At 51.8% G+C, this 25,280-nt stretch overlaps 1 protein-coding gene across 2 annotated transcripts in view; it reads right to left on the bottom strand.

Annotated features, from left to right (window-relative positions):
- The window catches only part of CRAMP1 (cramped chromatin regulator 1), a 102,082-nt gene that overhangs the window by 11,567 nt on the left and 65,235 nt on the right, over window positions 1–25,280 (bottom strand). For both annotated transcript variants that reach the window (XM_075318262.1, XM_075318261.1), the window contains exons 11-14: window positions 22,524–22,701; window positions 22,037–22,218; window positions 2,197–2,265; window positions 1,453–1,534 (exon numbers count right to left, since the gene is read on the bottom strand). In XM_075318262.1, coding sequence (XP_075174377.1) covers window positions 1,453–1,534; window positions 2,197–2,265; window positions 22,037–22,218; window positions 22,524–22,701 — 511 coding nt within the window. The remainder of the gene's footprint in view (window positions 1–1,452; window positions 1,535–2,196; window positions 2,266–22,036; window positions 22,219–22,523; window positions 22,702–25,280) is intronic.

The raw sequence follows: 25,280 nt of genomic DNA, 5'->3' as shown, positions 1-25,280 counted from the left end.
TCTTCCTGAGTAAACAGGTATTCAAACCAATGTCCAACAATACAAGTGATCCCAGTCATATTGTGCTGCCCGTCAGGCCTTGTAACCCAACCTTTAGTTTGCTAGGTACCTCAGTTGTGATACAATCACAGTTTTCTCTGCTGCAGATCTAGGAGAGCTCAGAATGCTGAGCTGTTATAACCACGCCCACATCACTGATTGGCGGCAGAGCTGTGTATAACCACGCCCACACCATGATTGGTGGCAGAGCTCAGAATGCTGAGCTGTTATAACCCCGCCCACACCACTGATTGTCAGCAGAGGTAAGAATGCTGAGCTGTGTATAACCACGCCCACATCAGATTGGCAGCAGAGGTCAGAATACTGAGCTGTATATAACCACGCCCACACCACTGATTGGCGGTAGAGCTCAGAATGCAGAAGCTGTGTATAACCCCGCCCACACTAATGATTGGAAGCTTTCTGTCAATATACAAATGCATGTAGAAAGCTGTCAATCAGTGGAGGGGCAGGGTTACACAGAGCAGCAGGAACAGAAGGCATGAGACAACTAGTCCTCTAGTGATGATAATCTGCTGATAAAACACTGATTTTGTTGAAACAGAAACAAAGCCTAGTAAATGACACATCGTTGGAATCAGGGTCTCTGCCCCTACATAATGCTTCTGAGCAAAAATCTGATGACAATCCCTTTAAAGAATAGGCAAATCTTCCACAATGATAGGTTTATTGCATAAAATTGCTGCTTTTGGAGATATAATTTTGCACAATCGATGCTCCTGTAGAGTATATATCTTAAGTTATGAGGATCAGGAGAGAATTAGTAATGAAAGGGAACAGAACGTCACATGCACACACAAATCAAAGGTGACATCCTACTAAGAAGGGGATATTCACATCTAAAACACAGAATTGAGCGTTTCGCAGCCAGCCTTGCAAACCAGATTGGGGTTACACTTAAAGGGGCTGTCCAGACACACAATATCGACAATCTATCCACAGGATAGGTCATAAATATACAATCCTTGGGGATCAAACACCTTGCACCCCCAGATAAACACTCTCCCCCTTCCAGATCAGCTGATATTAGCTAATAATCTAATGATTAAATTGAGCGAAACGTCGCAGCAACGTTTATTCTGCAGCAGCGGCTGCAAGTTCTGCGGCTCAGATCCTATTCTCTTATATAAGATGTGATTCTCTGCACAATGAATGGAGCAAGTGCCGCCAGAGCCAATAACGGCTGATTGGTGGGGTGCAAGGTGTCGGACCTCCGCTGATCCAATAGGATATTGAAGACCTATCGTAAAGACAGATCATCAATATTATGAACCCGGAAGACCCCTTTAATACTGTCCTTTTGGTCATAAAAGCAAGTAACCAGCCGGTATCTCCCCATTTGACCATCCTCCGAGAGGTAATCTGTAAGGGTCAGCATGGTGATTACTGTACCTGCCACTGAGGAGTTGGAGAGGATGGAGAAGGAGCAGACGTGTGGTAAGGAAATGCCGGACGGTCGAGGAAGGAGCGTCCTCTGTAAAGGAAAAGGTCACTATTAATGGTCAAAAATAAACCTAGAAAAAAAAGCATCAATGAAAGATACAGAAGCAAATGGCGCAACAGTGACCTGTGTATAGGAGTTAGTGGTGGTCGCAATTTTGCCCTGCTGGCATTTTCAGGGTAGACATGACAAAAACAATAGACTCTACTAATCCAGTTATGTATGGGCTTCATGGGACCACCAGGATGGCAGTGACCTAGACCTGCTGAAGACCCCCGGCTGCCGTCTCAATCCATCGGTTAGAATATATGTCCCACAGTGATCATGACACTAAATTTTGGCTATAAGAGACGCACAGAGGCAATTACGTGGGTTACCAGCAGCAATCGGCGCCAGCTCTGGTCACTGCTTTTAGAGTCTGGTGCCAGCTGGAAAACACAACTCCATGCACCCACACAAAACATATTATATTATGGAAAGTGAAGGGGTTAATATTGATGGCCATCACTATGTCAATGGACGAGGTTACACTTCTGCCCCCCCCCCCCCCCCCCCAATGAACTGAATGCAGGGGTCGTGGTGCTTATCTACATTTTTAATACTCTCCCTCCATTCAGCTGACAGTTGGGGGTCCGACTCCCGGCCTCCGGGTAATTAAATATTGTGATTTTTCTATGCATCTGTGAATCACTTACCTGGACAACCAAAGGTTTCCGAAGGTGCCGACTTCTCTGCTTCTTCGCCTTCGGTAAGAAAAAGTCAGACTGAAAGTAAGATTTAGAGATCAGATGATTAGTGTCTGGATTTTTTCAGCCAAAGCAAGAAGTGAATCTGGTAGGATAATGTATCGACCCCCCCCCCACACACACACACAAAGAAGGGAATTTTGTTACTTACCGTAAATTCCTTTTCTTCTAGCTCTTATTGGGAGACCCAGACGATTGGGTGTATAGCACTGCCTCCGGAGGCCACACAAAGCAATTACACTAAAAAGTGTAAGGCCCCTCCCCTTCTGGCTATACACCCCCAGTGGGATCACTGGCTCACCAGTTTTAGTGCAAAAGCAAGAAGGAGGAAAGCCAATAACTGGTTTAAACAAATTCACTCCGAGTAACATCGGAGAACTGAAAACCGTTCAACATGAACAACATGTGTACCCGCAAACAAACCAAAAATCCCGAAGGACAACAGGGCGGGTGCTGGGTCTCCCAATAAGAGCTAGAAGAAAAGGAATTTACGGTAAGTAACAAAATTCCCTTCTTCTTCGGCGCTCTATTGGGAGACCCAGACGATTGGGACGTCCAAAAGCTGTCCCTGGGTGGGTAAAGAAATACCTCATATTAGAGCTGCAAAGACAGCCCTCCCCTACGGGGAGGCAACTGCCGCCTGCAGGACTCTTCTACCTAGGCTGGCGTCCGCCGAAGCATAGGTATGCACCTGATAATGTTTGGTGAAAGTGTGCAGACTCGACCAGGTAGCTGCCTGGCACACCTGTTGAGCCGTAGCCTGGTGTCGCAATGCCCAGGACGCACCCACGGCTCTGGAAGAATGGGCCTTCAGCCCTGATGGAACCTGAAGCCCCGCAGAACGGTAGGCTTCAAGAATTGGTTCTTTGATCCATCGAGCCAGGGTGGCCTTAGAAGCCTGCGACCCTTTGCGCTTACCAGCGACAAGGACAAAGAGTGCATCCGAGCGGCGCAGGGGCGCTGTGCGGGAAATGTAGATTCTGAGTGCTCTCACCAGATCTCACAAATGTAAATCCTTTTCATACCGATGAACTGCATGAGGACAAAACGAAGGCAAAAAGATATCCTGATTAAGATGAAAAGAGGATACCACCTTCGGGAGAAACTCCTGAATGGGGCGCAGCACTACCTTGTCCTGGTGGAAGACCAGGAAGGGAGCCTTGGAAGACAACGCTGCTAGCTCAGACACTCTCCGAAGAGATGTGATCGCTACCAGAAAAGCCACTTTCTGTGATAGTCTAGAAAGTGAAACCTCCTTCAGAGGCTCGAAGGGCGGCTTCTGGAGGGCAACTAGTACCCTGTTCAGATCCCATGGATCTAACGGCCGCTTGTACGGGGGAACTATATGGCAAACCCCCTGTAGGAACGTGCGCACCTTAGAAAGTCGTGCTAGACGCTTCTGAAAAAAGACGGATAGCGCCGAGACTTGCCCTTTAAGGGAGCCGAGCGACAACCCTTTTTCTAACCCAGATTGGAGGAAAGAAAGAAGGGTAGGTAATGCAAATGGCCAGGGAGACACTCTCTGAGCAGAGCACCAGGATAAGAATATCCTCCACGTTCTGTGGTAGATCTTAGCAGACGTGGGCTTCCTAGCCTGTCTCATGGTGGCAACGACCCCTTGGGATAAGCCTGAAGACGCTAGGATCCAGGACTCAATGGCCACGCAGTCAGGTTGAGGGCCGCAGAATTCCGATGGAAAAACGGCCCTTGGGACAGTAAGTCTGGTCGGTCTGGTAGTGCCCACGGTTGGCCGACCGTGAGATGCCACAGATCCGGATACCACGCCCTCCTCGGCCAGTCTGGAGCGACGAGTATGACGCGGCTGCAGTCGGATCTGATCTTGCGTAGCACTCTGGGCAAGAGTGCCAGAGGTGGAAACACATAAGGGAGCCGGAACTGCGACCAATCTTGCACTAGGGCGTCTGCTGCTAGAGCTCTTTGATCGCGAGACCGTGCCATGAATGTTGGGACCTTGTTGTTGTGCCGGGACGCCATTAGGTCGACGTCCGGCCTTCCCCATCGGCGACAGATTTCCTGAAACACGTCCGGGTGAAGGGACCATTCCCCTGCGTCCATGCCCTGGCGACTGAGGAAGTCTGCTTCCCAGTTTTCTACGCCGGGGATGTGAACTGCGGATATGGTGGAGGCCGTGGCTTCCACCCACATCATAATGCGCCGGACTTCCTGGAAGGCTTGCCGACTGCGAGTCCCTCCTTGGTGATTGATGTATGCCACCGCTGTGGAGTTGTCCGATTGAATTCGGATCTGCTTCCCTTCCAGCCACTGCTGGAAGGCTAGTAGGGCAAGAAACACTGCTCTGATTTCCAGAACATTGATCTGAAGGCTGGACTCCTGCTGAGTCCACGTACCCTGAGCCCTGTGGTGGAGAAACACTGCTCCCCACCCTGACAGACTCGCGTCTGTCGTGACCACCGCCCAGGACGGTGGTAGGAAGGATCTTCCCTGTGATAATGAGGTGGAAAGGAGCCACCACTGCAGAGAGTCCTTGGCCGTCTGGGAAAGGGAGACTTTCCTGTCCAGGGATGTCGACTTCCCGTCCCATTGGCGGAGAATGTCCCATTGAAGTGGACGCAGATGAAACTGCGCAAACGGAACCGCCTCTATTGCCGCCACCATCTTCCCGAGGAAGTGCATGAGGCGTCTTAAGGAGTGCGACTGACTTTGAAGGAGAGCCTGCACCCCTGTCTGTAGTGACCGCTGCTTGCTCAGCGGAAGCTTCACTATCGCTGAGAGAGTATGAAACTCCATGCCAAGATACGTTAGTGATTGGGTCGGTGACAGATTTGACTTTGGGAAGTTGATGATCCACCCGAACGCCTGGAGAGTCTCCAGTGCAAAATTCAGGCTGAGTTGGCATGCCTCCTGAGAGGGTGCCTTGACCAGTAGATCGTCCAAGTAAGGGATCACAGAGTGTCCGTGAGAGTGCAAGACTGCTACCTCTGCTGCCATGATCTTGGTGAACACCCGGGGGGCTGTCGCCAGACCAAATGGCAGAGCCACGAACTGAAGATGTTCGTCTCCTATCACGAAGCGCAGAAAGCGTTGGTGCTCCGTAGCAATCGGCACGTGGAGATAAGCATCTTTGATGTCTATTGATGCTAGGAAATCTCCTTGGGACATTGAGGCAATGACTGAGCGGAGGGATTCCATCCGGAACCGCCTGGCGTTCACATGCTTGTTGAGCAGTTTTAGGTCCAGAACAGGACGGAAGGAGCCGTCCTTTTTTGGAACCACAAAGAGATTGGAGTAAAATCCTCGCCCCCGTTCCAGAGGGGGGACAGGGATCACGACTGCTTCTGCTCTTAGAGAGTCCACCGCCTGCAGCAGGGCATCTGCTCGGTTGGGGTGTGGGGAGGTTCTGAAGAACCGAAGTGGAGGCCGAGAACTGAACTCGATTCTGTACCCGCGAGACAAAATGTCTGTTATCCCACCGGTCTTTGACCTGTGACAGCCAAATGTCGCAAAAGCGGGAGAGCCTGCCACCGACCGAGGATGCGGAGGGAGGAGGCCGAAAGTCATGAGGTAGCCGCCTTGGAAGCGGTTCCTCCATTTGCTTTTCTGGGGCGTGAGTGAGCCCGCCAGGAATCTGAGCTCCCTTGTCCTTTCTGAGTCCCTTTGGACGAGGAGAATTGGGGCTTGCCCGAGCCTCGAAAGGACCGAAACCTCGACTGCCACTTTTTCTGTTGAGGTTTACTTGCTCTGGGCTGTGGCAAGGAAGAGTCCTTACCCTTGGACTGTTTTATGATTTCAGCCAATGGCTCACCAAACAGTCTGTCTCTAGATAATGGCAAGCTGGTTAAGCATTTTTTGGAACCAGCATCTGCTTTCCAGTCCTTTAACCATAAGGCTCTGCGCAAAACCACAGAATTGGCGGCCGCCATAGAGGTACGGCTCGTAGATTCTAGGACAGCATTGATAGCATAGGTCGCAAACGCAGACATTTGCGAAGTTAGGGACGCCACCTGTGGCACTGCTGGATGCATGATAGCATCCACCTGTGCTAAACCAGCTGAAATAGCTTGTAGTGCCCACACGGCCGCGAATGCTGGAGCAAACGACGCGCCGATAGCTTCATAGACAGATTTCAACCAAAGGTCCATCTGTCTGTCGTTGGCATCTTTAAGTGAAGCGCCATCCTCTACTGCGACTATGGATCTAGCCGCAAGCTTGGAAATTGGGGGATCCACCTTTGGGCACTGGGTCCAGCGTTTGGCCACTTCAGAGGGAAAAGGATAACGGGTATCCTTAGAACGTTTAGAGAAACGCTTGTCTGGATGAGCGTCGTGCTTCTGGATTGATTCTCTGAAGTCAGAGTGGTCCAAAAAAGCACTTAATTTACGCTTGGGATACAGGAAATGGAACTTCTCCTGCTGTGCAGCTGCCTCCTCTGCTGAAGGAGCTGGGGGAGAAATATCCAACAGTCTATTAATCGCCGATATAAGGTCATTAACCATGGCGTCACCATCAGGGGCATCCAGATTGAGAGGGGCCTCAGGATTAGAATCCTGATCACCGTCCTCAGTCTCATCACAGAGAGACTCTTCTCGCTGAGACCCTGAGCAGTGTGATGACGTCGAGGGTCTTTCCCAGCGAGCCCGCTTAGGCTGCCTGGGACTGTCATCTGAGTCAGAGACTTCAGCCTGTGATGCTTGAGACCCCCTTGAAGTACGGATTAGTTCCAACTGAGGGGGACTAGAGAGCATAGCCACAGCAGTGTCCATGGTCTGAGGAACTGGCCTGGCCTGCAAGGTCTCCAGGATTTTTGTCATAGCCTCAGACATTTTATCAGCAAACACTGCAAAGTCTGTCCCCGTCACCGGGGCAGGGTTCACAGGCGACTCTGCCTGGGCTACCACCACAATAGGCTCTGGCTGACGAAGTGCCACTGGGACTGAACATTGCACACAATGTGAATCATTGGAGCCTGCCGGTAGATCAGCCCCACATGCAGTACAAACAGTGCACACAGCCCGTGCCTTGGCAGCCTTGCGTTTTGCGGATGACATGTTGCTGCCTCCTCAGAGCAGTACAGGGTGTCCAGCCAAGAAGCGACCTTACAGTGCAACTATATATATATATGGTACCAAGAAAAAAGTACACTAATATATCACTGAGGCACTAGTGGGGCCAGCACTACTGTGCAGCTTACCGCCCGCTTAGGAGCGGTGTGTGGTCGCCAGAAATCCCTCTAGTCTGGGTCTCCCAGAGCCTGCTGCCTTTCCCCAGCCAGATCGCATGTGTAATGGCTGCCGGCGTCCTTGTGGAGAGGGGGGGCGGGCCCTGGGCGTACACCGACGAAGAGCGGGAAGTCTGCTTCCCCTTGTGCCTAGTGAGAGGGCTGGAGCATGTAAATAAAGCTCCAGCCCTCGGCGCTGCCATTGAGCAGCGTCTCTCCCCTACCCTGATTGACAGGGTGGGGGCGGGAACGAAGCGGCGCTAGGCCGCAGAAGCCGGGGGCTAAAGTTAGAAGCGCCGCCGCCGTAAAAGCGCGGTCGGCGCAAAGCCCCCGGCGCACCACAAGTCGCAGCTGCGCCGCCGCTCCAGGAGCGGTCGGCGCAGTAGTTCCCAACACACAACGTCACTCAGCAAAGCTGCAGTGACCTAACCCCCAGCGTACAGCGCCACTGTCCCCGGCGCACTACAACGCTCAGCAAGCCCTGAGAGTGTCCGTGCCTGCCGGGGACACAGAGTACCTGAAAGTTGCAGGGCCTTGTCCCTGAACGGCACTCCCGCTCCCAATCCAGCAGGTTCTATGGGTCTGTGGATGGAGCCCGGCCCCAGGGCTTGGGGGCCGGCAAGATCCCACTTCCACAGAGCCCTCCAGGGGATGTGGAAGGAAAACAGCATGTGGGCTCCAGCCTCTGTACCAGCAATAGGTACCTCAACCTTACAAGCACCACCGCGGGTGAGAAGGGAGCATGCTGGGGGCCCTATATGGGCCCTCTTTTCTTCCATCCGATAGAGCCAGCAGCTACTGCTGACTACAAACAGTGGAGCTATGCGTGGATGTCTGACCTCCTTCGCACAAAGCAGAAAACTGGTGAGCCAGTGATCCCACTGGGGGTGTATAGCCAGAAGGGGAGGGGCCTTACACTTTTTAGTGTAATTGCTTTGTGTGGCCTCCGGAGGCAGTGCTATACACCCAATCGTCTGGGTCTCCCAATAGAGCGCCGAAGAAAAAGAGAATTTTGTTTACTTACCGTAAATTCTTTTTCTTATAGTTCCGACATGGGAGACCCAGACCATGGGTGTATAGCTTCTGCCTCCGGAGGACACACAAAGTACTACACTAAAAAGTGTAGCTCCTCCCTCCTAGCATATACACCCCCTGGATCACCAAATACAGCTAGTTTAGTGCAAAAGCTGAAGGAGGACATCAACCCACAAGTAAAAACAGAGCAAAACCCGGAATAACCGGAGCCTCTGTCTACAACAACAGCCGGTGAAAACACACGGAACAAGAAAGCTGCCAACAGGCAACAGGGAGGGTGCTGGGTCTCCCATGTCGGAACTATAAGAAAAAGAATTTACGGTAAGTAAACAAAATTCTCTTTTTCTTCATCGTTCCTTATGGGAGACCCAGACCATGGGACGTCTCAAAGCAGTCCATGGGTGGGAATAAACAGAAAACTGAGAAGTAGGCAAAACCTAACTTCACAAATGGGCGACAGCAGCCTGAAGGATGCGTCTGCCCAAGCTCGCATCTGCCGAAGCATGAGCATGCACTTGGTAGTGCTTCGAAAAAGTATGCAGACTGGACCAAGTGGCAGCCTGACAGACCTGCTGAGCCGTAGCCTGGTGCCTGAAAGCCCAAGAGGCACCGACAGCTCTGGTCGAGTGTGCCTTGATCCCCGGCGGGGGAAGCACTTGAGTACACTGGTAGGCATCGGAAAAGGCCAACCCAATCCAACGAGGTAGGGTCGGCTTAGAAGCCGAGAGGCCCTTACGCCGACCAGTGGTCAGCACAGAAAGAGAGGTGCACCGCCTAAGAGCAGCGGTGCGAAACACATAGATCCGGAGCGCCCGCACCAGATCCAGAGAATGCAACGCCTTTTCAAAGCGATGAACAGGAGCCGGCCAAAAGGAAGGCAGGGAAATGTCCCGGTTAAGGTGGAAGGAGAAACCACCTTAGGGAGAAAGTCCGGAGTCGGACGGAGAACCACCTTGTCTTGATAAAAAACCAAAAGAAAAAGGCGACTCCGAAAAGAGTGCAGCCAAATCAGAGACTCTCCCGAGAGAAGTTATGGCCACTAGAAAAACCACCTTCTGTGAAAGACAAGACAAAGAAACCGCCCTAAGAGGCTCAAAGGGGGGTTTCTAGAAGCCGTGAGGACCGGATTAAGGACCCAGGCTCCAAAGGCCGCCGGTAAGGCGGAAAGATGTGAGATGCGCCCTGCATGAAAGAGCACACCTGAGCCAGCCGGGCAATACACCGCTGGAACAACACTGACAGAGCCAAGACCTGTCCCTTGAAGGAATTGAGGGATAGTCCTAGCTGCAGACCGGCCTGTAGAAGGGACAGGAGGGTCGGCAAGGAAAAAAGGCCAAGAAGCATGGCCGGAAGAACGACACCAGGACAGGAAAATTTTCCAGGTCCTGTGAAAGATTTTGGCCAAGGAATACTTCCGAGCCCGAGTCATAGTGAAGATGACTTCAGGAGGAATACCCGAAGTCGTCAAGATCCAGGACTCAAAAGCCACGCCGTCAATCTGAGAGCCGCAGAATTCTGGCGGAAAGACGGACCTTGAGAAAGAAGGTCTGGACGGTCCGGGAGATGCCACGGCACCTCTACGGACAGACGGAGCAGGCCAGGGTACCAAGCTCGCCTGGGCCAGTCTGGAGCAATGAGAATGACCCGACGGCCCTCCATTCTGATCTTGCGCAGGACTCTGGGCAAGAGCTAGAGGGGGAAACACGTAAAACAGACGAAACTGGGACAGATCTTGAACCAGCGCGTCTGCTGCAAAAGCCTGAGGATCGTGGGAGCGAAGATCCACGTCCGGAGAGCCCCACTTGCGGCAGATTGACCGAAACACTGCCGGATGCAGAGCCCACTCGCCTCTGTCCACGGTTTGACGGCTGAGATAATCTGCCTCCCAGTTTTCCACGTCTGGGATGTTGATCTGCGGATATGGAGGACTTGGAGTCCTCCGTCCATGGAAGGATTCGTTGAACCTCCAACCTTGCCAGGCGGCTGAGTGTCCCGCCCTGGTGGATGATGTAGGCAACCGCTGTCACGTTGTCTGACTGAACTCGAATGTGCTTGGCCGCCAACAGGAGGTGAAAGGCTAAGAGAGCTAGAAGCACAGCTCTGATTTCCAGCACATTGATCGAGAGGGCTGATTCGGCCGAAGTCCAAGAGCCCTGCGCTCCGTGGTGGAGAAATCCTGCTCCCCAGCCGGAAAGACTGGCATCCGCGGTGAGGATCACCCAGGACGGAGCTAGGAAGGAGCGTCCCTGAAGAGAGAGGGACCGAAGCCACCACAGAAAGGAGCCCCTGGTCTGTGGCGACAGAGCCACCAACCCGTGGAAGGAGGAAGTCCGCTTGTTCCAACAGCGGAAAATGTCCAGCTGCAGAGGACGCAGATGGAACTGGGCAAGGGAACCGCTTCCATTGACGCCACCATCTTACCCAACACCTGCATTAGGTGCCTGATGGAACGACGGCGGGGCCTCAGCAAAGAGCGCACCGCCAGAGGAGGGACTGCTGTTTGACTAAGGGCAGCTTCACAAGTGCCGGCAGAGTCTCGAATTGCATCCCTGGGTACGTGAGCGGAGTCAGAGTGGACTTGGACAGAAAGACAAGCCACCCGAATTGGCTAGAGTGGCGAGAGTGAGCGAGGTACTCCGCTGACAGTCTGCACTGGATGAAGCCTTGACTAGAAGGCCGTCCAGGAAAAAAGGATCACTGCCAACCCCTGGAGGTGCAGAACCGCAACCACTGCTGCCATGGCCTTGAGAATACTCGAGGGGTCGTGGCTAACCCCAAGGGAAGAGCCACGATTGGAAATGTTCCTCCCCGATTGCAAAACGTAGCCAACGCTGGTGTGAAACTGCAATTGGCATATGCAGATAGGCATCTCTGATGTCGATGGATGCTAGGAAATCTCCTTGGGTCATTGAGGTAATGACTGATCGCAGAGACTCCATGCGAAATGCCGCACCTGAACTGCTGGCTGAGAAGCTTGAGATCCAGGTCGGAAGGCACCGTCCTTTTCGGGGACTAGGAAGAGATTTGAGTAGAAATCTCAGAACCGTTCCCAGTCGGGAACCGGTACAATTACTCCGTTGGCCTGCAAGGAAGCCACGGCCTGTGAGAAGGCGGCGGCCTTGGAGCAGGGGGGAGTTGACAGAAAAAATCTGTTTGGCGGGCTGGATAGAATTCTATCCTGTAGCCGTGGAGATAGTATCCCGCACCCACTGATCGGAGACGTGTTGAACCCACACGTCACCAAAGTGGAAGAGCCTGCCACCGACCAAGGACGTTGCTGGCGCGGCCAGATAGTCAAGAGGAGGCTGCCAGTGGCAGCAGCTCCTGCGGTCTTCCGAGGACGCGGCTACGTGCGCCAGTTGGTCCACGGTCCTTGGCTGAGTTAGTGGACGAGGCCGAGGGCTTAGAGGAACGAAAGGAACGAAACCTCGACTGGTTCCTGCCCTGGACCGGTTTCCTGGTTTGTGGCATGGAAGTACTCTTCCTGCCAGACGCTTACTTAATAATTTCATCCAGTTATTCACCGAATAGTCTGGTCCCAGCAAAAGAGCCCAGAAAGGAACTTCTTTGAAGAAGCATCTGCCTCACTCTCGAAGCCACAGGAGCCTGCGGATAGCGAGGGAATTAGCCGAAGCCACCGCAGTGCGGTGAGAGCTCCAGTATGGCAGACATGGCATAGGATGAAAAGGCTGAAGCCTGAAGGTTAAGGCAACCATTTCGGGCATAGAGTCCCTGGTGAGGGAATGCATCTCCTCTAGAGAAGCAGAGATGGCTTTGAGAGCCCACACTGCTGCAAAAGATGGGGAGAACGAGGCCCCTGCCGCCTCATATACAGATTTGACCAGAAGGTCAACCTGGCGGACAGTGGAATCCTTAGAGAGGTGCCATCAGCCACTGATACAACTGTCCGGGCTGAAAGTCTAGACACCGGAGGGTCCACCTATGGCGATTGAGCCCACTCCTTGACCACCTCTGGTGGAAGGGGAACAGTCATCAGAACCACGCTTTGGGAAGCGTCTGTCAGGACAGGCTCTGGGTTTGGTCACATCACAGTGGCCTGAAAAACTGGAGTGGTTAAAGAACACACTCCCCGTTCTCTTAGGCAAGGTATACTGATGCTTTTCTGCCAGAGGGGGTTGCTCCCCTGATACAGGCGGATTGAGGTCCAGTACAAATATAATGGACGCAATCAAATGATTAGCATCTGCGTCACCTTCGGACAAAATAGTACATGGAGTAGCCTCCGAGCCCCTAGTAAAGGCATCCTCCTCGTCCTGCGAGTCAGCTCGTGAATCAGAGCCGCGGGACGAGGAAGGAAAGGGGACCCTGCGTCTCCATTTTAGGAGGACGGGGTCTGAGACCAGATGAAGAATCCTCTGTGAGCTTTGCTGAGCGAGTGGTGGCAGCAGAAGCGCCCTGAGAAGGGGGCTGATGCATGCTCAGCAGTGTCCGGGACAGCTGTCCCCTGGAGAGAGGGATTCTACCCAAGCCGGGGGTTCAGCCACCGGAGCCGGAGCAGCCGGAGGGACCACTGGGGATGAGTTTCCAGGCTGAGGCACCACTATGTTAGAGCAGGCATCACAAAGTGGTTATGTGCTCGGTACAGGCAGTACGAGCCTACAGCAGTGCATAGTAAGAACAGCCTTGCAACCTTGCTCTGATGTGAGACATGCTGCAGAAGTGGGGGCTCCCAGAATGACCCCCAGCAGAGTATATAAACAGAGTATATAAGCAGCTCCACAACCGGAGGTTGTGGCTTGCCAGACCGTTTACATAGAGACATCTCTGTGCCCTCCAGATCCCCCAGCCCAGGCCCCCAGTGTCACAATGTGGTTATGCAGACATGCATGAAAACGCTGATAAAATGGCGCCGGAGCGAGGAGAGGGGGCGGGGCCTACTCTGAGAGCGGGATCCGGAGGGCAAATGAGGTATACAGGGGAGGGAATCTTTCCTCAGTGAGGATGCTCCCCTTCCCTGTGCTGAACAGCCGCTGGGCGGAGCCGCACTGTCCCTCTGCATGACTGACATGCAGGGGCAGTGAAATCGAAACTAGGCCTCAGGCGAAGCCGGGGCCTAGATTTAAACAGGCGGCCAGCGCGCAGGCACCATCGGCGCGGTTCTCCAGTGAAAACTGGAGAGCCGGCCGGAAATGTTAACACAGTCACATAACACACTCTCCCCAACATATAAAGTACAAGGGACCCCTGGAAAGACCACTTTCTGTGGTAATAACGTCTCAGTACTCAGCTTGTGAGACGCAGGGCCAGGTCCCTGAGGGATGAGCGCTCCGTCCGGCAGGAACCATACGGGCTGCGGATGGAGACCGGTGTCCTGCGAGGCAGGGAGAACCATGTTGGCTCCCACTTCAAGCCAGAGCCCGCGGGGATGGTGAAGGAGCGCAGCATGAAAGGGCTCCAGCCCTGAAATCAACCTTAACAACACCACCGAGACAGTGGGGTGAGAAGGGACATGCCGGGAGTCCAGGCTTGGACCCGCTATTCTTCAAACGCTTCCAAAAATGAAAATCAGATGAGAATGCATGTGTGGATGTGTGCCTCCTGAACACAAAGCATTGAACTGGCTGTATTTGGTGATCCAGGGGGTGTATATGCTAGGAGGGAGGAGCTACACTTTTTAGTGTAGTACTTTGTGTGTCTTCCGGAGGCAGAAGCTATACACCCATGGTCTGGGTCTCCCATAAGGAACGATGAAGAAAAAGTGCTTTACTCACCCTCCCCGGGTCCAGCGTCAAGTCTTTGATGTCGCTCCTTGATTCTATTATTGTCTGCAGTGCTAACATCCCATCGCAGCGCTGCTTCCAATCAGTGCACTCAGCGGCTCGGCCCAAGTTTGCGGCACAAGCTGCTCGCCCCTGCTGAGCTCAATGATCGATGGGACGTCAGCACTGCAAACAATAATAGACACAGGGACCAATAACGGAGACTCATCTGTGGACCCAGAGAAGGGCAGTGAGGCCCTGTTTCAAGAGAAGAGTGGTTTTCTAAAACTGGAATACCCCTTTAAAGGGAATGCGTCATCCAAAAATTATTTTAAGTTTGATCATCAATCGAAAAGAGGGAAAAATTGCAGAATTCTAGGAAACAAAATAGATATATACGCTTATGATATGCAAATAGTGAAAAAATGGAAACAAAGTATTCAAAAACATCTCTATTTCTTCAGTGAAGGCAACGGGTAGAAATCCCGGCACTTCCAGCCTTGGCTGCCATCGCTGAGGGTATTAATATTCTGCTGTGCTGAATGCACTTGGGCAAATCATCAAGATCCTCTGCGGGCAGCTCCTGTACAATGGGTTCACAATAGTACAGGAGGTACCAGCAGCGAATCTTGATGAACCAATGATGTCCCAGATGGGCTTGATGGGAGACAAGTCCGGAGACGCTGCAGGCTATGGCAGCACAGGCTGCCCACAGTAATACGTGCAACATGCGGCCTGGTGTTGTGGTGCTGAACAATCACTCCTGGGACACGCTGGAGAAATGGCCGCAGTGCTGGCTCCATGACTAAATCAATTTAATGCTGAAAAAGAGAATTTTGTTACTTACCGTAAATTCTTTTTCTTATAGTTCCGTCATGGGAGACCCAGACCATGGGTGTATAGCTTCTGCCTCTGGAGGACACACAAAGTACTACACTCAAACGTGTAGCTCCTCCCTCTTAGCATATACACCCCCTGCTAGCCAGTCCTAGCCAGTTTAGTGCAAAAGCTGAAGGAGGACATCCACCCACAAGTAGAGACAGAGTAAAACCCGGAACAACCGGAACCTCTGTCTGCAACAACAACAGCCGGTGAAGACACACGGAACAAGAAACCTGCCAACAAGCAATAGTGAGGGTGCTGGGTCTCCCATGACGGAACTATAAGAAAAAGAATTTACGGTAAGTAACAAAATTCTCTTTTTCTTTATCGTTCCTATGGGAGACCCAGACCATGGGACGTTCTAAAGCAGTCCATGGGTGGGAATAAACAGACAAACTGAGAAGTAGGCGAAACCTAACTTCACAAATGGGCGACAGCCGCCTGAAAAAAGCGTCTGCCCAAGCCCGCGTCTGCCGAAGCATGAGCCTGCATTGGGTAGTGCTTCGAAAAGGTATGCAGACTAATCCAAGTGGCAGTCTGAAAGACCTGGTGAGCCGTAGCCTGGTGCCTGAAAGCCTAAGAGGCACCAACAGCTCTGGTCAAGTGTGCCCTGATCCCAGGCGGGGAAGGCACTTGAGTACACTGGTAGGCATCGGAAATGGCCGACCTAAGACGAAGCAGGGTCGGGGTAGATGCCGAGAGACCGCTACGCTGACTAGTGGTCAGCACCAGAGAGAGGTGCACCGCCTAATAACAGCGGTGCGAGACACATAGATCCGGAGCGCCCGCACCAGATCCAGGATATGCAACGCTTTTTCAAAGCGATGAACAGGAGCCGGACAAAAGGAAGGCAGGGAAAATGCCCCGGTTAAGGTGGAAGCAGCAACCACCTTAGGGAGAAAGTCCGGAGTCGGACGGAGACCACCTTGTCTTGATGAAAAACCAAAAAAGGGGGTGACTCAGAAGAGAGTGCAGCCAAAACAGAGACTCTCTTGAGGGAAATTATGGCCACTAGAAAGACCACTTTCTGTGAAAAACGAAACAAAGAAACCTCCCTAAGAGGCTCAAAGGGGGGTTTCCGGAACCCGTGAGGACCGGATTAAGGTCCCAGGGCTCCATAGGCCGCCGGTAAGGCGGAATAATGTGAGATGCGCCCTTGAAGGAGCGCACCTGAGCCAGTCGGATGATACGCCGCTGGCACACACTGACAGAGCCAAGAGCTGTCCCTTAAAGAGGGATAGTCCTAAGCTGTAGACCGGACTGTAGAAGGGACAGAAGGGTCGGCAAGGCCAAAAGGCCAAGGACACTTTGGAGCTCGAGTCATAGTGGAGATGACTTCAGGAGGGATACCAGAAGTCGTCAAGATCCAGGACTCAAGAGCCACTCCGTCAATCTGGGAATCCAGAATTCTGGCGGAAAAAACGGACCCTTTGAGAGAAGGTCTAGACGGTCCGGAAGATGCCATGGCAACACTACGGACAGATGGAGCAGGTCAGGGTACCAAGCTTGCCTGGGCCAGTCTGGAGTATGAGAATGACCCGACGGCCCTCCTTACTGATCTTGCGCAGGATTCTGGGCAAGAGCTAGAGGGTGAAACACGTAAGACAGACGAAGCTGGGACCAAACGTGCACCAGTGCGTCTGCCGCAAAAAACCTGAGGATCGTGGACCGCGGATGGACAGCTGAGATAATCTGCCTCGCAGTCTTCACGCCTGGGATGTGGGCTGCGGATATGGTGGACTAGGAGTCCTTCGTCCACTGAAGAATGCGTTGAGCCTCCAACATTGCCAGGCGGCTGAGTGTGCCGCCCTGGAGGTTGATGTAGGTAAACGCTGTCCCGTCGTCTGACTGGACTCGAATGTGCCCAGCCGCCATGAAAGGCTTAAAGAGCTAGAAACACAGCTCTGATTTCCAGCACATGGATCCAGAGGGCTGATTCGTACAGAGTCCAAGCGCCCTGCGCTCCGTGGTGGAGAAACACTGCTCCCCAGACGGATAGGCTAGTATCCTGGTGAGGATCACCCGGGACGGGGCCAGGAAGGAGCGTCCCTGAGACAGAGTGGCCGAAGCCACCAGAGAAACGAGCCCCTGGTCTGTGGCGAAGCCACCACCCCGTGGAAGGAGGAAGTTAGCTTGTTCCAACAGCGGAAAATATCCAGCCTCCGAGGAGGAGAAACTGGGCAAGGGAATCGCTTCCCTTGACGCCACCATATGATCCAGTACCTGTATTCTGATGGAACGACGTCGACCGCCAGCAGAGGGACTACTGTTTGACTAAGGCAGCTTCACAAGTGCCGACAGAGTCTCGAATTGCGTCCCTGGGTCGAAGTCAGAGTGGTCTTGACAGAATGACAAGCCACCCGAATTGGTTAGCGTGGCGAGAGTGAGCGAGGCACTCTGCTAAGAGTCTGTACTGGATGAAGCCCCGAGAAGAAGGCCGTTCAGGGCAAAAGATCACTGCCAACCCCTAGAGGTGCAGGACCCTAATCACAGCTGCCCCAACCTTGAGAGTACTCGAGGGGCCGTGACCAACCCCAAGGGAAGAGCCACGAATTGGACCACTCCGATTGCAAAACGTAGCCAACGCTGATGAGAGGCTGCGATTGGCACCTGCAGATAGACATCTCTGATGTCGATGGATGCTAGGGAATGTCCTTGGGTTATCAATTGAGCCGGTGAAAACACACGGAACAAGACCGAGACTCCATGTGAAAACGCCGCACCTGAACATGCTTGAAAAGCTTGAGATCCAGGTCGGAAGTACCCGCCCTCTACGGGAACTAGGAATAGATTTAAGCAGAAATCTCAGAACCGTTCCCAATTGGGAACCGGTACAATTACTCCATTGGCCTGCAAGAATGCCACGGCCTGCGAGAAGGCGGCGGCCTTGGAGCAGGGAGGAGTTGACAGAAAAAATCTGTTTGGCGGGTGGATAGAATTCTATCCTGTAGCCATGGAGATGTAATCCCGCACCCACTGATCGGAGACGTGTTAAAATCATACGTCGCCAAAGTGGGAGAGCCTGCCACCGACCTAGGACGTTGCTGGCGTGGCCAGATAGCCCGGAGGAAGCTGACTTAGTGGCAGCATCTCCTGCGGTTTCTGAAGACGCGTCTTCGAGCGCCATTTGGGTTTACGATCCTTGGCCGAACTAGTGGACGAGGCCGAGGGCTTAGAAAACGCTCAGATGGAGGAACGCAAGAACGAAAACCTCCACTGATTCCTGCCCTGGACAGGTTTCCTGGTTTGAGATTGTGGCATGGAAGAACTCTTCCCGCCAAAAGCTTCCTTAACAATTTCATCCAGTTGTTTTCGAAAGACTGGTCCCAACAAAAGGGAGCCCAGCAAGGAACTTCTATAGAAGCATCTGCCTTCCACTTCCGAAGCCACAGGAGCCTGCGGATAGCGAGGAAATTAGCCGAGGCCATCGCGGTGCGGTGAGAGTCTCCAGCATGGCAGACATGGCATAGGATGAAAAAGCTGAATCTGGAAGTTCAGGCAACCATTTCGGGCATAGAGTCCCTGTGAGGGAATGCATCTCCTCTAGAGAAGCAGAGAAGGCTACGAAAGCCCGCACTGCTATAAAGCTGAGGAGAACGAGGCTCCTGCCGCCCCTATACAGATTTGGCCAGAAGGACAACCTGGTGGACAGCAAAACTATAAATGAGGAGCCATCAGCCACTGATATAACGGTCCGGGCTGAACCACTCTTGGTGAATGAGCCCACTCCTTGACCACCACTGGTGGAAAGGGAAAAAGTCATGAGAACCACACTTCATGGGAAGCGTCTGTCAGAGCAGACTCTGGGCTTGGTCACAGAGGCCTGAAAAACTGGAGTGGTTAAGGAACACACTCCTTGTTCTCTTAGGCAAGGTAACTCCGGCGGATTAAGGTCCAGTACAAAATTAATGTACAGTGGGATCCTTATAGAGGTGCCGTCAGCCACTGATACAACTATCCGGGCTGAAAGTCTAGACACCGGATGGACCACCCTTGGCGAATTAGCTCACTCCTTGACCACCTCTGGTGGGAGGGAGAAACAGTCATCAGAACTCTGCTTTGGGGTCTGACAGGACAGGCTGTGGGCCTGGACACAGTGGGCTGAAAACTAGAGAGGTTAAGGAACACACTCCCTGTTCTGTTTAAGGTATACTGATGCCTTAGAAAGACCACTTTCTCTGCCAGCGGGGAATGCTCCCCTGATACAGGTGGATGGGGGTCCAGTACAAGTATAATGGACGCAATCCAATCATTAGCATCTGCGTCACCTTCGGACAGATCAATGGTACATAAAGTAGCGTCCGAGCCCCTGGTAGAGACATCCTCCTCGTCCAGTGAGTCAGCTCGTGAATCAGAGCTGCGGAAAGGGGAAGGACAGGGGACCCTGCGTCTCCATTTTAGGAGGACGGGGTCTGAGACCAGAAGGAGAGTCCTCCGTGAGCTTTGCTGAGCGAGTAGCAGCAGAAACACCCTGAGAAGGGGGCTAATGCATGCTCAGCAGAGTCCGGGACAGTCATCCCCTGGAAAGAGCGGATTCTGCCCAAACCGGGGGTTCAGCCACCGAAGCCGGAGCAGCTGGAGGGACCACTGATGAGCCTCCAGGCTGACCCTGCGTCTCCTGTGTCTATGTGCTCGGTACAGGCCGTACGAGTCTCATACAGTGCAAAATAAACACAGCCCTGCAGCCTTGCTCTGATGTGAGACATGCTGCAGAGGTGGGGGCTCTGACCAGAGCGGCCCCCAGCAGAGTATATAACAGATAAAATAAGCAGCTGCACAAACCGGAGGTTGTGGCTGCCAGACCGTTTAACAGATATTTCTGTCCCCCCAGTCCCTCAGCCCAGGCCCCCACTTGTCACAATGTGGAATCTCTGTGCCTATGCAGGCACAGAGAACGCTGAGAAAATGGCGACCGGAGCGAGGAGAGGGGGCGGGGCCTACTCTGAGAGCAGCAAATGAGGTAGACAGGGGAGGGAATCCTTCCTCAGTGAGGAGTGTCCCTTCCCTGTGCTGCACAGCCGCTGGGCGGAGCCACCCTGTCCCTCTGCATGACTGACATGCAGAGGCAGTGGAAACCGAAACTAGGCCTCAGGCGAAGCCGGGGCCTAGATTTAAACATGCGGCCGGCGTGCAGGCACCATCGGCGCGGTTCTCCAGTGAAAACTGGAGAACCGGCCGGAAATGTTAACACAAACATAAAACACACTCTCCCCAAAAAATAAAGTATAAAGGACCCCTGGAAAGACCACTTTCTGTGGTAATAACGTCTCATGTACTTAGCTTGTGAGACGCAGGTGCCAGGTCCCTGGGGGATGAGCGCTCCGTCCGACAGGATCCTGAACAGGGCTGTGGATGGAGACCGGTCTCCTGCAAAGCAGTGAGAACCGTGTTGGCTCCCACTTCAAACCAGAGCCCCAGGGGATGGCGAAGGAGCGCGGCATGTGAAGGCTCCAGCCTTATAAAATCAACCTTAACAGCACCGCCGACACAGTGGGGTGAGAAGGGACATGCCGGGAGTCCAGACTGAACCCGCTTTTCTTCCAAATCTTTGAGAAAAAAATCAAAAATCAAAAATAAAAAATCAGAGAATGCATGTGTGTGTGACCTCCTGAAACACAAAGCATTGGACTGGCTAGCAGGGGGTGTATATGCTAAGAGGGAGGAGCTACACGTTTGAGTGTAGTACTTTGTGTGTCCTCCAGAGGCAGAAGCTATACACCCATGGTCTGGGTCTCCCATAGGAACGATAAAGAAATATTAGAGCACCTGGAATAAAAACTAGAGGAGTCCGGCTACCATATATTATGCCAGGAGTAGGACATGTGTGATGTTCCCTCATGACGTTCTCTTCTTGCCCACGTGGTGTCCAGAGGCTGGAACAGAGATCTGTCCTCTTCAGCAATGAGTACCGCTTTTGCAGCCGGGCGATCAGCCGATCACTCACAGCAGCCAGGCGATCAGCCGATCGCTCACAGCAGCCGGCCGCCGGGTGATCAGCCAATCATTCAGCTGCCGAGAGAGAGCATGCACAGCGGAATCAAATGCTGCGTTCCTGCCGCCCGACGGTCAGTCGTTCCACGACTGATAAGTCGGGTGGAGGATGCAACGCAGCGCCATCAGTCACAATCCACCGCTCATACAAGTCTATGGAAACAACGGAATCCGTCAAACGGATTCCGTTGTTTACCAGAGCCGCGGATTATGACTGATACAAATTGACGGAAATGTGAACCTAGCCTTAGATGCAACAATAGCTGGAAACTGGTCTGGAGACCATGGAGCCAACACCATGAAGGGGGCTTCACAAAGGAACGTCACACTGGTCCTAGTCCTGGGATTATGGGGTTGGGTGACCATGTATGAAAGCCAGGCTCCTGTAGTCTTCATCCCAGGTGCACAGCTCAGCGTTCCATTGATTTGATGGTGGAACCAGTGGCACGTACATATCTGTGAACTGTCCCAGGAGCCATTTACCAAGTCGTCAATGCCAGGCCGCATGTTGCTGGTGCTACTATGAGCAGCCTACATGGCCTGTCACCATGGCTTGCAGAGTCTCCGGCGTGGTCTCCCAACAAGCACATCTTAAACGTCAATTGCACAGGAGCCGCCAGCAGCGGATCTTGATGATTTACGTGTCCAATACAGAATCAACCATTCACAATAAGCGAGTATTATACATTACAAGATTACACATTGCCATTATATCCTTTACCGTTCACAACTCCTCAAAAATACTAGTCACCTCTGTTGTCCACTGGATCTGTGCTTTCTGCAGCATGCACAGTAACCACTAGTCTCCCCCACCACCACCCCCACCATCTAGCATGTACAGTACCCCAGGATCAGCTGTCCACTTACCCAACCAGATCTGCCCCATAATCATGCAATTACAATCTGTGTACATCGCTGTGGAATATGCTGGCGATATATAACAATGATAGGTAAATATACATACACTAATTGCATCCAATTGCTGGCGACCTGCAGCTTCAGACTCCTTATTGGGGGAGGAAATCTTGGCATGGCGGCTGTTGGGTGGCAGCATGGTGGGGACTGCAAACACTGCTCCATCACCACTGGTGGTCACCGATCCCAAAGGACCACCGAAAAGAAGAGGACGAGAGAGATTCCTGAAACCTGTACAACGAGGGAGACACATCCATGTAATATGAGATCTGTGAGGTGGGTCTCCATGTCTGAGGCTTCCTGCACTACAAGGTCTTAAAATATTAAGCATTTTTGTGATGTCACTCTTCCAAAAGACATATTTTGGGGGGTGGGGGAGGCAACAATGCTTTGATTGGTTATATTTGGCCGTCCATTGCTTATATCTGGAGCGAATTTCAGCAGCATGGAGGGCCCGCGCAGCATGGATGGCCCGCGCAGCGTGGAGGGCCCGCGCAGCGTGGAGGGCCCCCACCAATCTCCGGTCCACCACTTACCTGAGGTATTAAACGTAGGAGGGAAGGTGGACTGCAGTTGGGCCGGCTGTGTCCTCAAGCAGTCTGGGTTGCGGGAGACGAGGGTGATGACTTTCCCTGGTGGGGTGAGGGTCTGGTCCTGGACTGGCAGCTTTAAGGGGGATGTGGCAACCGAGGCAGTTTCTGGAGTCTGTGACGGCTATTGAGACAATGGAGGATAAAATCCTTATACAATGTTGAGTGCACTAATAAAATAGAAGACCTCAACCCAAAATATGACTGTCACTATTATCATGGGTCTTGGGCGAAACCAAACAAGTTCATAAAATTCCGGTAATTGCATTATCTGAATCTGGATGTTTTGGCAGCAACACATGGATGTTCCCTCTCATAGAACAAGGCACATATGGAAATTACTGCAGCTGCATCTCCCTCCTCATCACCTACAAGTTACTAAGTGTATGGTTAAGTCCTAGGAGTTGTCGGTGTTCTCTGAACTAATTCGATGTCTTCTTATTCTGCTGCCCCTTTCCATTCTCAACAAAAAACACACAGAGGGAGTTACTGCAGCTGCATCCCCCTCCTCCCAGTCAACAATTTATTAGATTTGTCTGGGCCAATTATTAGTGAAAGCTATGTGCTCCCTCAACAAATTCGATGCCTGCCTCTTGTTTCCTCTTTGCATATGTCACATACAGGAGGGATAGTTACTGCAGCTACACCTCCCTCCTCCCCCTCACTGAGTTAGTGAGCAACTCCTAGTAAATTTTGTAAAAATCAATCAAATGTTTCCCTCTGCTGCTTAGCATCTTTGATCATAGCATGGATCTTACACAAACATATACAGGGAGTAATTACTGCAGCTGCATCCCCCTCCTCCCCACAATCTACAGTCTAGCTGCAGAAAGTTTGTCTATTCAAAGAAATAAAAGCCTGCAGTCACTGATTTTGACTACAGATTCATGACAGTGTGTGATGTGCACAGTGTCACAATTCCAAGAGGAGAATGAATAAAAATGCAAAGTCCAGGTGGGATGTGACCGCAAGTATTCCGATCACATACATGCAGTCATGAGACCGCCTGCATAGTTTATATATATATATATATATATATCACACACACACACACACACGCAAAAGGGTAACAATGTTTTGGCCTTTTGACTTTCAGTCTCCATATCTCACCATCCACTACATCTTTGAGCGTGAGAGACGACCTTCATTTTATAATCATCTTGGCTATCTCATACATAATTTTGGCTTACAACTATTTAGCATACGATTAGTTATGCAGATTCTTTTCAGGTCACTGCATGGTTACTGTTTTGCTCCTAAAGAGCAATTTTTTCATTTTGTTAGTATTTTGTAAATCCTCCTTATGCTTTCAACACTGCTTGAATCCTTCTGGGCATGTTCTCCATCAGATTCAAGCTTGTCTGGGCCGAAATCTGATCCCAGGTCTCTTCTCTACATTCCCAATGTTGGTGTACACTGGTCGCTCACTTTGGGATGTATACAGCCATTTCTTCAGCTCTACCCACAAGTGTTGGATTGGGTTGAGGTCTGGGGACTGTGGGGACAATCCAGCTCCTCTACGTCATTGTCATTGAACCATTCCTTCCCCAATCTCGCCATATGCTTGGGTCGTTGTCCTGCTGGAACACTATGTCCTTTGCATACCCATAGTGCTAAAGTGTATGAAGTAACTCGTCTTGTAGGATCCTCACATAGAGCTCAGCATTGAGACCACCATCCATCCTGGTCAAGTATCCAGCCTTTAGTTTCTCAATCTGTTAGCCCCTTTTTACCTTGTTTCTTCCAAACTCATTTGCCCCAATCAAAGCCGTCTGTTGACTTTCATCTCATCGCGCCAAATCACCCGTTTCCAATCTTCCACTTTTGATCCTTCTTTGCAATCTTGAGTTGATGCTATTAACGAGGATATTGAAGTTGAGGCTCATTCACCATTCCAGATTTGTGTAATGTGCGTCGCCCAATGCTTCCATGGATGTCTGTGATCACACTATTATGAAGCCTACCAGCTGCCTCCACTGCCGGGTGTCTCGAGAACTGATAGACCTTGTCATGAGCAACTTCTTGAGTCCAATATTTTGGACGTCAGCTCTTGGCTTTTGAATGGACAGACGGACTTCATTTCTTAGTCTTACACCTCTCATGGCCTAACATGATGCAGTTTGGCAATTTTCTTGGCCAAGAGACCGCTATCGATGAGCTGGATGACACTTTCTATTTCTTGGGAAATCTTCTTCATGGCTGCTCCTTGCTTCCATCCAGTGACCTTTCGCTTGGGAATCAACCTAATAACACACTGAGCTATTAGGCAATGTGAGAACAGGTTGTAATTTGTAGTATACGGGAAGAAAGAAGGGAATTTTGTTTACTTACCGTAAATTCCTTTTCTTCTAGCTCCTATTGGGACACCCAGACAATTGGGTGTATAGCTTCTGCCTCCGGAGGCCACACAAAGTATTACACTCAAAAGTGTAACCCCTCCCCTCTGCCTATACACCCTCCCGTGCATCACGGGCTCCTCAGTTTTGGTGCAAAAGCAGGAAGGAGGAAACTTATAAATTGGTTTAAGGTAAATTCAATCCGAAGGATGTTCGGAGAACTGCAAACCATGAACCAAAAGAACAATTCAACATGAACAACATGTGTACACAAAAGAACAACTAGCCCGAAGGGAACAGGGGCGGGTGCTGGGTCTCCCAATAGGAGCTAGAAGAAAAGGAATTTACGGTAAGTAAACAAAATTCC

The sequence above is a fragment of the Anomaloglossus baeobatrachus genome, chromosome 7 (assembly GCF_048569485.1).
Source record: "Anomaloglossus baeobatrachus isolate aAnoBae1 chromosome 7, aAnoBae1.hap1, whole genome shotgun sequence".
Classification (NCBI taxonomy): Eukaryota; Metazoa; Chordata; class Amphibia; order Anura; family Aromobatidae; genus Anomaloglossus; species Anomaloglossus baeobatrachus.
Note: the sequence above shows the minus strand (reverse complement) of the source record. Positions and strands in the feature narration are given on the sequence as shown.